We start from the raw sequence: 13,550 nt of genomic DNA on the forward strand, positions 1-13,550 counted from the left end.
AATCCTGAATTGTTTAGAACGTGTATTGATCTTTCAGATCTACGCGCTCTTTTCTTGAGAGAATCCTTAGTTTCACTTCAGAACTATTTTCTTAATGGGGGAGAGAATAGTGAAAGTGATAACGCAAGATCTGGGGACCATGCCCCATATTTATAGATAATGTTTATCAATATCTTCTGATATTTCTGTTTTAGCCCATCATAAAAACAGAAATTACACTTATGTCTCTACACATTAAAGGCCCACAGCCCATTAGATACATTAAAGCCCAATAACCCGAAACATTAATTGATCACTTTATTTTGGGCTTAACTTAATAGACAATCCACAACACATAATTATTCATATATAAGCCCATATAAATACATTGATCCAACATATTGTACCCTCAACTTTTTCCCCTCTCCCTCTATGTGCCGTGTCCTCTCTTTTGTATCTTGGTCAAGCGTGTTTCTTCTATCTTGTTTCTCAGATCCTGAAGTCGAACTATATATATAGTTTGTCCTTGAGTTTCCAGTCTTCACGGCACTACAGGTTGTCCAATTGATTGTGTATGGCCCAAGCCCACAACCGCTTGACTATTGTTGCAGCTCATAAATTGTGAGTCACCGAATATCCCAACACTTTATGATAACGAATAACCTGGATGGAAACATCAAAATTAGTAGAATAAGGGCAATGCATAAATTGGCTAAGTGTATTTACGATCGGGAGTGTTACAGTGAGTTATAAAAGATGTCCCACAAGTAGATGATACATCGTTGAATTAGAAAGAGGTGTACCATCTTTTGGTCCAAACGAAGATTGTTCCACTAGGAAACTCGAATGATCAGCAACTCAAACCGGAATCAGATAAGATATCAAGAATATATTTTCCTTGACATAGAAAAATCCATCATTCAAAATGAGATACTTGGATTCCTAGAAAATAGTTAAGATTGCCAAGGTCTTTTGTGGAGAAAGATTGATCGAAAAATCGTTGACATCGTCATTGTTTCCAATGATAATAATATCCTTAATATAGAAAAGAATAACAATTCTGGCAATGAATATATGTAAAAACACTACAATCTGAAACAAATAGTGTTAGAGTAGATGTCCTATAAGCTAAATGTTGGCTAAGAAATTTATTGTCTCCGTTGTAATAAACAGTCTTTATTTTAATACTCATGCTAAAAACATAGATAAAGAACTTGACTATACTTTAATACAAAATGAATCATACTCTGATCTTAAAGCTCATTTATAAACACTGTATATTCTAATTCGTTCCTAGTCGATTCAGTCGTCTAAAAACAAGGATAAAGATCGCTTGAGGACTGACATCTGTAATGTTGTGTACCGTGTTGGAAAATAAATTTAAGGATTTTTGTTTTGGTGGGAAAAGTAGTCCATGTGACATTTAAAAGTAAAAGTAAAATTCACCAAAGTAAATAAAATAAAATTAATAAAAACTAAAGTTCATAGAGAAGATGTAGTTTTCAAGCTTTGGTTAAAGTGAATATGTATATTTTTATTAATTTTTTTGTTAATTTTTATTTTAAGATAATTTTATAAGACAATTAGAGTAATATTTTTTATTTCGTTGACCCCTAATTAAAGACATGTTATTTATTTTTGTACAACATTAATTTCATCCAGATTTCTTAATGCTGAGATTGAGTATATAAAGATTATGACTATATAAATCCAAATTCGCATAATATTTAGTGAAATTCCTTTCAAATCTTATAAATGCGTCAAGATTCACATATATATTATTAGTATAATTAAAGTTACATCTAGATTTTCCTTTCATTTTTCAAAATCTTGAACGTTTTCACAGCTATAAAAAGGGGTTGGCATTCCCATCATTTGCACCAACAAACACTTTCAAAGGATTAAACATGTCAAGTGTCCACTCTCTGTTGCTGCTTGTTGGGCTCTTGGTTTTTGCCACTCCATGCCTCACTCGAATCATTAATGACCAAGATTTAATGTTTTTGGATTCCACTAATAAAAATGACCAAATCTTAGAAGATGAAGATATCGTGTGGGGAATCACGACGTCCGAGCCACTCCACCATGACCACCACCATGCTCCTTCGCCTCATGACCACCACGCTCATCCTCCCCATCACGGCCACAAAGGCCACCATGCTGATGCTCCTCACCACCACCATGCTGAGCCTCCGAAGCATCATCATGCTCCTTCACCGCATCATCATGATTAGGCTTCTACTCCATATATATATAAATATATATATATATGGTTAATTTCGAGATAATAATAATGTAATTTCATATGCAATAAATTTATTTGCGAATAATTATATATTTCAGATAATTAATATATTTCAACGGTGGTTTTAACAATATTATTCTATGATTCATCATGTAAATACCAATTTGCATGTGTTTTTCATGTTGTATTTCCAGTGGTTCTTGATAACGAAAAATATACATCTTCTGTTTCTAATTTATATATGATTAATTCCAATATAATAACGCAATTTCATATGAAATAAAATTTATTTGCAGATATTTATACATCATAATCTATTTCTATTTCATTCTCATCTTACTGTAGTATACAATATATGCAGAAATCTCTGATATCAATATTTCCTCCACAAGTAAGGACATCAATACTACAGTACATACAAACCCAACAGATACAGCATATCTCCATGCAACTCAGTCAAAGATATTCTTCACAAATGCATTAGTATCAATACATATGCAACATAATCATAAAGAATAGTACTTGTTGTGAATTCCGGATCTGTATTTTCACTTGAACTCTGTTCCCTACAATCTTCGGGAACGCTTCTGGGGATAAACTTTAGCAAAGTGTCCCGGCTGTCCACAAATATTGCATCTACCAGTCACTCCCTGGCATTGCTCGGTGGGATGTCTCCCTCCGCAACTCCTGCAATACACTCCAGTATAGCTCGGACTAGAACTACTGGAACTCGAGGAACCACTCCCTAAATTCTTGAATGGCTTCTTTCGTGCTTTCAGCACATCTTGCTTCCCACTCGTACTACCTCGATCAAATCTGAGAGGGGATTGCTGTTTCTGGGGTTGCTTCACACACAACCTCCCTAGCTGTCTAATCATACTCGCCTCAGCTCTCTTCGCTCTACTCAGGATGTCAGCAAAATGGTAAGGTCGCTGCAGATTCATAAATGCAACTACATCCGAATTCAACCCTCTGATGAACTGATTTACTATAGCTTCATTATTTCCAGCTATCTGAGGAGCAAAATGCAGTAGAGTAGAGAATTTGGCGGTATATTCATCAATATTCAACTGACCTTGGCTCAAATTCTCAAACTCTGTTTTCTTGTCCTCTCGGTACGAGGCTGAGAAAAATCGTCGATAAAATTCAGTTCTGAATATTTCCCACGAAATCACTGTACCTCTCTGTTCCCACATTCTTCTACTGGTAATCCACCAATTCCTGGCGGCTTCTCGTAACTGATAAGGTACCATTTTAACTCTCTGTTCATCTGTACAATCAAGTAAGTCGAACAGTATTTCTATGTCATCAAACCAGTTCTGGCAATCTTCGGACGTCTCGATACCATTCAGAATCGGCGGCTGCAATAACTGAAATTCTTTCATCTTCACTTCTATCTGAGTCTCTGATGCATCTGTCTGTTCAGACGAAGTACTGTCCTTTTCTGAAATTCTTCGAGGCGGTATATCTGATAATCAAACAGATTAGTACATAATCTATACAATCTGTCTCAGCCCTTCTCTGATCATATACCTCTGATCCAGACTCGGTTCTGATTCAGGCTTAACAATTACATGCTGCAATCAACTCAGATACAAACAACATGTAACAGGGAAAGCAATAAATCATGCAAGCACACATCATGCCAGTCAACATTGACATAAATCTCATGCTAGCAATCACATGCAAGGAAGACAATTCAATCTACCTCGCTCATTCTCTACTATCTCAGTCTAAAAGATCTATCAACTCTGACTATCTCAATCTAAAGGATCTATCGCTCTGATATCACCTGTTGTGGGGACCCGGACGCTAATCAATTTCTTAATCATTGTTGGGATTTAATTATCAGTTCTGATAAACAGGGTCTAAAAATTTTTCTTTTTAAAATACATCTGCGGAAGGTAATGAAATCTAAATAATATACATCTCTGTATAAAAACTACATTTCAGTATAAAAGTACAATATTGTACAAACTAGGTCTAAGGTTCAGTTACTAAATTCAAGTAAATAAACCAAATCTACATTAAGTCCGGAATCACCACGTTAATTCGTCTTTCTTATCATCTTCTTGACCCTGATCCAGCCCCACATGTTGTCATGCACACATACAAAACAAGACAACAAGCCGGATAACTCCGGTGAGAATAAATCCCAGTATAAAACATGGTAAACATGCATATACATAAAGTAAATCATGACATATTCTATCATGAATAAACTTAAAACAATAGATTTCATAATCTATGAAATCAACTCAAAATAAGCATGCAACACAAATCAGTTAAACATGCTACTCAAATCAAATCATAAAAACATGCTATCATAACTGAAAGCAATAACAATGGGTTTCATAGTCTATGAAACCACATCCATAAACGCATGCAGTTCTAGTCAAATCATGTCTAGACTCGACTCAACTATAACTCTAGGGATCCCGGGGTGAATAAGACGTCAATGGCTGTCACCTACCCTCCCAATCTAATCCCAATGAAATCTAAATCATTACTGAATCTGATCAATCTAATCAACTGATGTTTCCACGGCATAACAATACAATCTGAATAACCCCGTCAATCTGAACATCCCAGAGATAATACCAGAACTCATAATCTCAATATCGGTATATTCAAAATCAATAATATACAATTCTGATATCAAAATCTCAGTCAATATCTTTCAAAAATCATAACAATTACAGAAACGGTCTGTTCTTTAATCTTATTTCAATTATACAATGTCTACTGTAGCAGAAACATCATATCTGATTCATATTCAATTATGACAATATCATAAATTCAAATCTTGTCTAAACGTAACAAAAATTACGTCCAGTTATAGCCTGCGTTGATAGGAACACAGTACTGCAGTTGGATTCTAATTCGGACGGACGGATTTCTCACAAAAGGTGTAAGGATATTTCACTACTTTTCTGCAGCTTTTCTCGATCTTTCTTTCTTTCCTTTGACAAATCTGAAGGATGAATTCATATATATATATCCTCACTTGCATGTCTATGAAACGTGGCTAGTTTTCCATGTTTTACAAGCGGCGCTCGGGCGGTTAAAAATTACCGCCCGGGCGCCGAACCTTCTGCCCGGGTACTCGTCTCACCATCCCCTGGCGCTCGGGCGGTCAAAAACTACCGCTCGGGCGCCAGGCATTCTAGTCCAAATCCATTTTTATGATGTATTGGCGCTCGGCTTAATCATTTAAGTTTTTATAACCTCATTCGTCACAATCTTGTCAATTAATCAGCATCTGATTACAATAATTACATCTCGGGCATTACAATGCTGATGCCCCTCACCACCACCATGCTGAGCCTCCGAAGCATTACCATGCTCCTCCACCACATCATCATGCTTAGACTTCTATACGATATAATATGATTAATCTCGAGATAATAATAATAATGTAATTTAATGTGAATAAATTTATTCGCGAATATATATATTTGAGAATAATATATTTCATCGACAACAATACATCAATATTATTATCCTAATATACATGTATTGCTTCAAAATTTAAAAATCTAATCTATTGGGTAATTCATATGAAATTTAGTAAACTGTGACATCGAACAATGACAAAAACTTGTTTGAGACGGTCTCACGGGTCGAATTTTGTGAGACAGGTCTCTTATTTGGATCATCCATGAAAAAATATTACTTTTTATGCTAAGAGTATTACTTTTTATTGTGAATATTGGTAGAGTTGACTGTCTCACAATAAAGATTCGTAAGACCGTCTCACAAGAGATATACTCTTAAACAATTTCTTGCTCAATCTCTCTCCATAAATTACTTGACAATCTTAAGTATTTTTTAGGAATCTAAGTATGACATTCTGAAACTACTCTTGAAATCTTATGCAATTTCGGTATGACTGGTTGCTGAACGTTTGATTTTCCTACGGAACTAAATCTTTGTTTGCAACAAAAAGATGGTACACAAGTTCCTAATATTGAAATTTATCGTATACTTGTGGTATTTCTTTTATATCTCAATGTAACACTTTCAGATATTCAATATATTGTATATACACTTAGGGTATATATATATACACATGGAAAAATAGATTTGAAATCTATGGATTTCGATTATAGTTTTTTTGGTTTACAATGAAATAATAGTACAAAGCTTAAATATGCATCTGACTTATTTACACATTATTAATACAAAGTAGAATGTATTTGAAATGACATCATTATTGGATAAATTTGAAATTCATCCTAATTAATTGAAATAATATATAAACATATAATAAATTGATTTGAAGTTTATGGTCTTCCTTCTCTAAACGACAAAAATATATTTGAATATATTTATCAATTCAAATGCAACTTTAGTCGATTTATGCATGCACAAATGTTTCAATGATTTATTTCACCAACATCAAGTTGATAAAAAAAGATAGAAAATTAATGATCTCATAGCTATAATCCGATTACTAAAATCACAGAAAAACTCATTTCACCTCCTAAATTACGTGAACTTGTTCCCGTTAACAAAAAATTCTTCATTTTCAAGAAAAATGTCGATTAGCACTGAGTTTCCACCAGGTGAAAATCAATGTCATTTCATAGTTCATCGACCTTTCCACCGGATCCCTTAGTCTCTCTTGCTTGAAAAATATGAAGGGGCAATACCATTTCCCAACAACAACAGGTTCAGATCTTATATTGTGGGAGGCGAGCACGAAGCTTGCAATCTAGGCCTGTCTTGGTTCTCATTGTCCAAACCTCCTGTCCAAATAATGAAGGTGGAAAACCATCTTGTGAAGACCCGAAATTCCGAAGCAAATCACATATGTGATAAAATCGAATTTTATATCCTAAACTTTTAATTAAAAAAGCTCAACAATATACGTAAATTTTAAGCTCAAAAAGCTCAAAAAATAGCTCAAAGGAAACCGATGCAACGCAAAACCATAAGAATTGAAGTGTCGTCGTTCAGAGGAAGAGACCCCTAGCTCATAAGCTTAAACCATCGGCTCAAGGAAGCTCATTGATTCTTGTCCTAAAAGATAGCTATAAGAGGAGCTAAAATTGGATATAATCAATGTGTAAGAAGTGACCATTGAGTGCACCAAGGTGACCCTTGGTTGTAGATAATCTTTGACCACTTGGAGGTTCTTTGGACTCTAATCCTTTCCATGTATAAATACCCCATATGTTGAAGCAAACACCACGGTCAAATTTCCTCTCATTTCACTCCAAGAATTCGGTCAAGGCAAGCAAGAAAACAAGGGTTCGTGCGGTCATTTCATGACACAACAAAACACGTCGAAGTACTACTGAAACAACTCAAAACTTTGTTCAAAATATTGAATAAATGTTGTCCAAAGTTCAAAAGAAGGACCGATCTGGGGGAAAGAAGTTGTCGCCCAAGGAGAATTTATTTCGTTTGTTTGAACAATGTAAGTTGGTTATATATGTTTTAAAGATTATGTACATTCTAAAATATGGTCATCTACTGCATGTTTTGTATAAGTGTTGAATTCGATTTTTACTAAGTGTGCTTCAAATCATTTCGTTCCGCCCATTTGTTCGTCTGTCCCTCCGCTTTGTTCTGTGTTGGTGTCGTTTTGTTCGAACGAATCCGTCTCCGATTGATAAGTATCTATTTTGATTTTGATAATGGTGCATCGAGAAAGTCTGTGAGGAAAAATACCTCAGAGAGAGCTTGTCTATGGGAGAAGGTCCCAGAGGGAGCCCAAATGCGGAAAAAGGATCTCAGAGGGAGCCCATTTACAAAAACAACCCAGAGGAGCCCTGTTAGATAAGATTTATTTAATGAGATGGGACCCACATAAATAAAATAATATAAATCACATATCCCACATCGATTTTTTTTTATAAAACTGAACGAGAGAATTAGTTATAAATATATCTCAATTCCTTCAGTTATTGTATCCCAAAATCAAAAGCTTTTCAGCTTTGATAAAAAGAGAGTGCATAGAAAAAAAAAGAGTGTATTTTTTTTTCTTGAGTACGAGAATTCTCTTGTGTGAGTTAGAGAAATTATTTTCTCAATATACTAGGGTTGAGATTGTGAGATATTTAGTGTATTGTTGTATACACTTGTTGTAATATTCTCCTGTTATAAAAGATCTGTAGTAGCTCCGTGGACGTAGCCTATATTGGGTGAACCACGTAAATATTTGTGTTCTTATTGGTTATTTTATTCCGCAATAGTTGGGTACTATATTATCATCGTGGTCGGCATCGCTTCAGTGTAATTTCCCAACAAGCCCGAGATCAAGGATATCCCATGATCGTTATAATGTGTTTGTCTGATAAGATCTGACAAGTTTTTGTTCTGAAATGCTTTAATATGAAGTTCTGATTTGTTCTATGTTTGATTTCTGTTCATTCAACTCTGATAAATTATGATATGTGAAAAAGAAAAGGGTTTTAAAATGATATGTATCAAATGTTTCTGCTATTCGATCGGCCCTACTTGATGATTGTTTCCCAAAACGCTCGATCACCCTCTCTTACGTCCGTCCCCATATGAAAAACAAAAACAGGTTGAAGAAAGGGAGCATGAGCAATTCTGGGACTGTAAAGAACCAGGAGGAGGAAGTTCAAGTACTGTATGTTCAAGCCCATTAGCTAGTATTCCTTTGTTTTTCCTTTGCAAAATTTTGTACTTCTGTTGCAAAGAATTGCTTCCGCATATCTGCAATTTTTCTTTATATGTAAAAACAAAGTAATTTTGTGAAATACACGAGTATTTAGCTATTGGATATAAGACTTATTGTTACTTGATTAACAATGTCGGGTGTCACCGACGTCTCGGTTACGGGGCATGACACATCTGATGCCACATGGTTCGCCGCGAAGCTTGCACCGAAAAGTGCTTTATTACATGAAGAAATTCAGTCCAAATTTGTGAAGATAACATAGCATTGTGTTATTTAGGGAAACAGCCGAGAAAGAACATTTTCAATTATAAAAATTAATACAGACACGCAAAATAATAACTATTATTATACTAACGCGTGCATGATTCTAATAAGAAATTAAAAGAATTGATTTTTAAAATAAATTATATAGTAATCGCCAATTAAATTTACAAAGAATATCTCGTTCATACCATGGCTAGAATAGCTGAAGGGAAATAATATTGTCAAGTATAAAAGAATAATAGAGCTAAATTATTTCCCTAACTATATCTTTTGATTTAAATTAAGTATGATTATGTTATGTGGTTTTGCCTTTCTTAGGATAACGAGATAATTATGAAAATATATTTGAGCACACAGTTAAGATCTTATATTTATGCGGATGATTTGATAAGATATGATATCAATGTTTAATAGAGTTTATTTCTAATAAAACTCTTACTTTCCCTTATCAACCTAGGACTGAGGTGTGTGGCCGTTCAGTATCAAGTATAATACACGCTCTTTGCACGCAAAAATTTCAGGGAAGAAGAGTGTCAACGTTGCTGCTGCTGAGAAGACTGCCGATAGCAAGAGTTGCCTTGAATGTTGGGAAAATCTGAAGACAACATCTGTGCAGAAGTTGGCTGAAGACTGTTCTCGTGGATTTCCTTTTTCGCATCACGTTTTGCTTTCTTGTCTTGGTTTTTATTCTGGTCGTTTGGTTTTAGAAAGCATTTGTTTTCTCAACACGTTGAGAAAATTGATTTTGGTACAATCACTAGTGATAAGTTTTGTGTAAACAGTGTAGTTTTCTAGTGATTAATTTTTGTCATAAGGCACCGTACAAGTATTTATAATTGTGCATATTTAATTGTTTCAAGTCAATTTGTGCTATTAATTTTTCCGCTGTATGTAGATGTTGTCCGAGATGTTGTAATATCTGGCACAACATGTAATTCTAATAAAGCACAAATTTACTATTTTACATCCTATTCTGATCTTTTCATTATTTTCGATATCTGTCGGACAAAATAAACCTAACAAGTGGTATCAGAGCCAACTCTTGATATACTAAGTGCTGATTCTGGTGTTTGTTTTGTTTGTCACAGAAATAACTAATGGACATCTCGTTTGCAAGCGCTGCACTTCGACCACCAATATTCGATGGTACTAATTACAGCCTATGGAAGGTTAAGATAAGATACTACATAAAATCTCTGGATGAACGGGCATGGCAGCGTGTCATCAATGGATGGACCCCACCAGTCGTGACGGATCAAGAAGGTGACAAACGGCCAAAGCCTGAAACTGACTGGACTGCTGACGAAGTACAAAATTCAAACCATAACTCAAAGGCTTTGAATGCTATATTCACATCGGTTGATATGAACATGTTCAGTTTAATCACAAACTGTACTTCGGCTAAAAGTGCATGGGATATCCTTCAATGTCATTGTGAAGGGTCTGAGAGTGTGAGACGAACCAGACTAAGGCTGCTTACCTCCAAATTCGAGATGATGAGGATGGAAGAATCTGAAAGCATACTCGAGTACGATCGTCGCCTACGGGAGATTGCTAATGAGGCATTCAGTGCTGGAGAAGCTATCTCAAGTGAGCGTCTAGTAAGCAAAATCCTCCGTTCTTTGCCTGAAAGGTTCAACATAAAAATATGTGCAATAGATGAAGCTAAGGACAGGTCTAAGATGTCATTGAAGATCTTATCAGCTCACTACGCACGTTTGAGATGAACCTGGATATGCAAAAGAAGGATAAAGGGAAGACAATTGCACTTCAAACTTCAAATGACTCCTACAATGAACTCCTTCAAATATCCCAAGAAGTCAATGATTCTGATCTCTGCGAGGACTCTAACTCCTTTATCACAAAGAAATTTGGTGATTACTTGAAGAGAATCCGAGATAAGAAGGATGCACAGTCATCCAGGTCTCCGAGCCTCCCTGTACCTGAAAGGCCACAAAGATTCCCTGCGAAGCTACAAATTCAAACAAGGAACGAAGGCAAGGGACAATTCAAACCAAGGAAATATGATTCGGTGCAGTGTAGAGAATGCCAAGGTTTCGGTCACTACGCAAATGAGTGTGCAAACAGATTACGCAAGAACAAAGGCTACAATGCATCTCTGAGCGATGAAGAATCAGATCTTGAGGAGAAGACCACTGATGAAGACAATCAAACCTCCCTAACTGCACTACTGACAGAAACCCGCTTGCTACAAGTGAATCCTTTAGGTGTTGCCCTAGGTGTTGCTACACCTGGCCGCAACATTTGTGAAAAATCAGTCTGCTTTAACTCTACAGTTTCTGGTAACTTGAATGAAGAAGATCTGGAGGTTGATGGTGAAGAACTTACCCTTGAAAGTGTTCAGGAGCTTTATGAAGAATTGTTTGAAGATTGGACCAAGAGAAACAAGCTTAATGCAAATCTCATGAAAGAAAATGCCGAACTGAAATCGGTGGCAAAAGAAAATGCTGATCTAAAAGCAGTGGTTGCTAAACTCGAAGTAATTTTGAGCAAAAAGGATTTAGAACTTGGTCATATCAAAGAAGAACTTCAAAAGGCAACTGAAACCCTGTCCAAGTTTAATTCGAGCACATCAAAGCTTGAAACTATTCTTTCAATTGGAAGAGATGTGACAAGAAGGGTCTGGGATTCAAAGACAGTGTGTTTGAAATAGGTGAGTGTTCAAAATCTACTGTGTTTGTGAAAGGAAAGACTGAAACATTCACACCATCTCAACCTACATCTTCAATCAAAAGCTCTCCACCAAAAAGACAACATACTACACATGTCCCTAAGAGAAGAAAACGACGGTATGTATGTCATTACTGCTTTAAGCCTGGTCATATCAGGCCATACTGTTTTAAACTCAGGGATGACTGCATGAATCTAAATTCGAGCAGGATGTTTCCCCGAATGTTGCACAACACTTCCCGCAACACCTCCCACCATCGACCTACAGTAAGACAAATTTGGGTACCAAAGGTAAAAGCTCACTGTAATGTTGTCTATACTTCATTGAAAACTAATACTGTAGGTCATTGGTACTTTGATAGTGGAAGCTCACGCCACATGACAGGTTTTAAAGAACATCTTACCGACTATGTTGAACAAAAGTGTGGTAGAGTGACCTATGGAGGGGGAGCAAAAGGAAGAATTGTAGGAAATGGTACACTGAATGTTGAAGGACTGCCAAGGCTTCACAATGTGCTCCATGTTGAAAGATTAAATTCAAATTTGATAAGCATAAGCCAATTATGTGATGATAATTTGTTTGTTAAATTTGATAAACATAACTGTGAAGTCTTTGATGAATCAAATGTGTGTATTATGACAGGTACAAGGTCCTCAGACAATTGCTACCAAATAGGAGAAGACCTTTCATGCAAGCATGTGCAAATCACTGAACTTGATCTTTGGCATCAAAAACTCGGACATGCAAATTTCAAAACCCTGAAAAATTTGAGTAAGTACGATGCAGTAAGAGGTATGCCTAATCTCTCTACTGGTGTACCATATGTGTGCGGTGACTGTCAAAAGGGTAAACAGACTCACGTGTCGTATCCAGTGTTGCCAACATCTGGGACAACACGATGTTTGGAATTACTACACATGGATCTTATGTGTCCTATGGAAGTTGAGAGCTTCGGAGGTAAGAAATACTCTTTCGTGTGTGTTGATGACTTCTCCCGTTTTTCATGGGTTAATTTTATTAAAGAGAAGTCAGATACGTTCGGTGTATTCAAAAATTTGATCACAAGAATCACTAACCTCCACAATATGAAGATAAGAAGGATTAGAACTGATCACGGTAAAGAATTTGAAAATCGCTCATTCTCATCCTTTTGTGACAGAAAAGGTATTTCTCATGAATTCTCAGCGCCAAAAACACCACAACAAAATGGGATTGCCGAACGTAAGAACAGGACTTTGCAAGAAATGGCAAGAGTAATGCTAACTTCAAAGAACCTTGCAAAGCGTTTTTGGGCAGAAGCCCTTAACACAGCATGTCATATTTCAAACAGGGTGTATCTAAGAAGTGGATCAGCCATGACCTCTTATGAAATTATTATGGGAAAGAAGCCTAATCTTAGATATTTTCATGTTTTTGGCTGTGTATGTTACACTTTGAATGACAGGGATCAACTTGCAAAGTTTGACTCAAAGAGTGATAAGTGTTTATTTTTGGGATATGCCACTAATAGTCGAGCTTATCGCATGTTTAACTTAAGAACTAGGACTATTATGGAATCCATTAATGTTGTTTTTGATGATTGTGCAGACCTCAAAAAGAAAACTGTTGAAGATGATATTGAAGACCTTCTGGACAAGTCAATCTCACTGGAAAATACACATGTTGCCCCTGATGTTGCTACATCTGGCACAACATGTGACACTGAAGTCACCGAA

General features: G+C 36.0%; 1 protein-coding gene across 1 annotated transcript; it reads left to right on the plus strand.

Moving 5' to 3' along the window:
• Positions 1-10,240: 10,240 nt before the first annotated feature.
• On the plus strand, positions 10,241-10,870 carry LOC140820182 (uncharacterized). Its single transcript, XM_073180506.1, has one exon. It carries the CDS (start codon positions 10,241-10,243, stop codon positions 10,868-10,870), a length of 630 nt encoding a protein of 209 aa, XP_073036607.1.
• Positions 10,871-13,550: the final 2,680 nt, after the last annotated feature.

This window comes from Primulina eburnea, chromosome 18 (assembly GCF_022965805.1).
Source record: "Primulina eburnea isolate SZY01 chromosome 18, ASM2296580v1, whole genome shotgun sequence".
Taxonomy (NCBI): Eukaryota; Viridiplantae; Streptophyta; class Magnoliopsida; order Lamiales; family Gesneriaceae; genus Primulina; species Primulina eburnea.

Coding starts and splice junctions, on each gene's coding strand:
- LOC140820182 (XM_073180506.1), top strand. CDS start 10,241: ATGGACATCTCGTTTGCAAGCGCTGCACTTCGACCACCAATATTCGAT.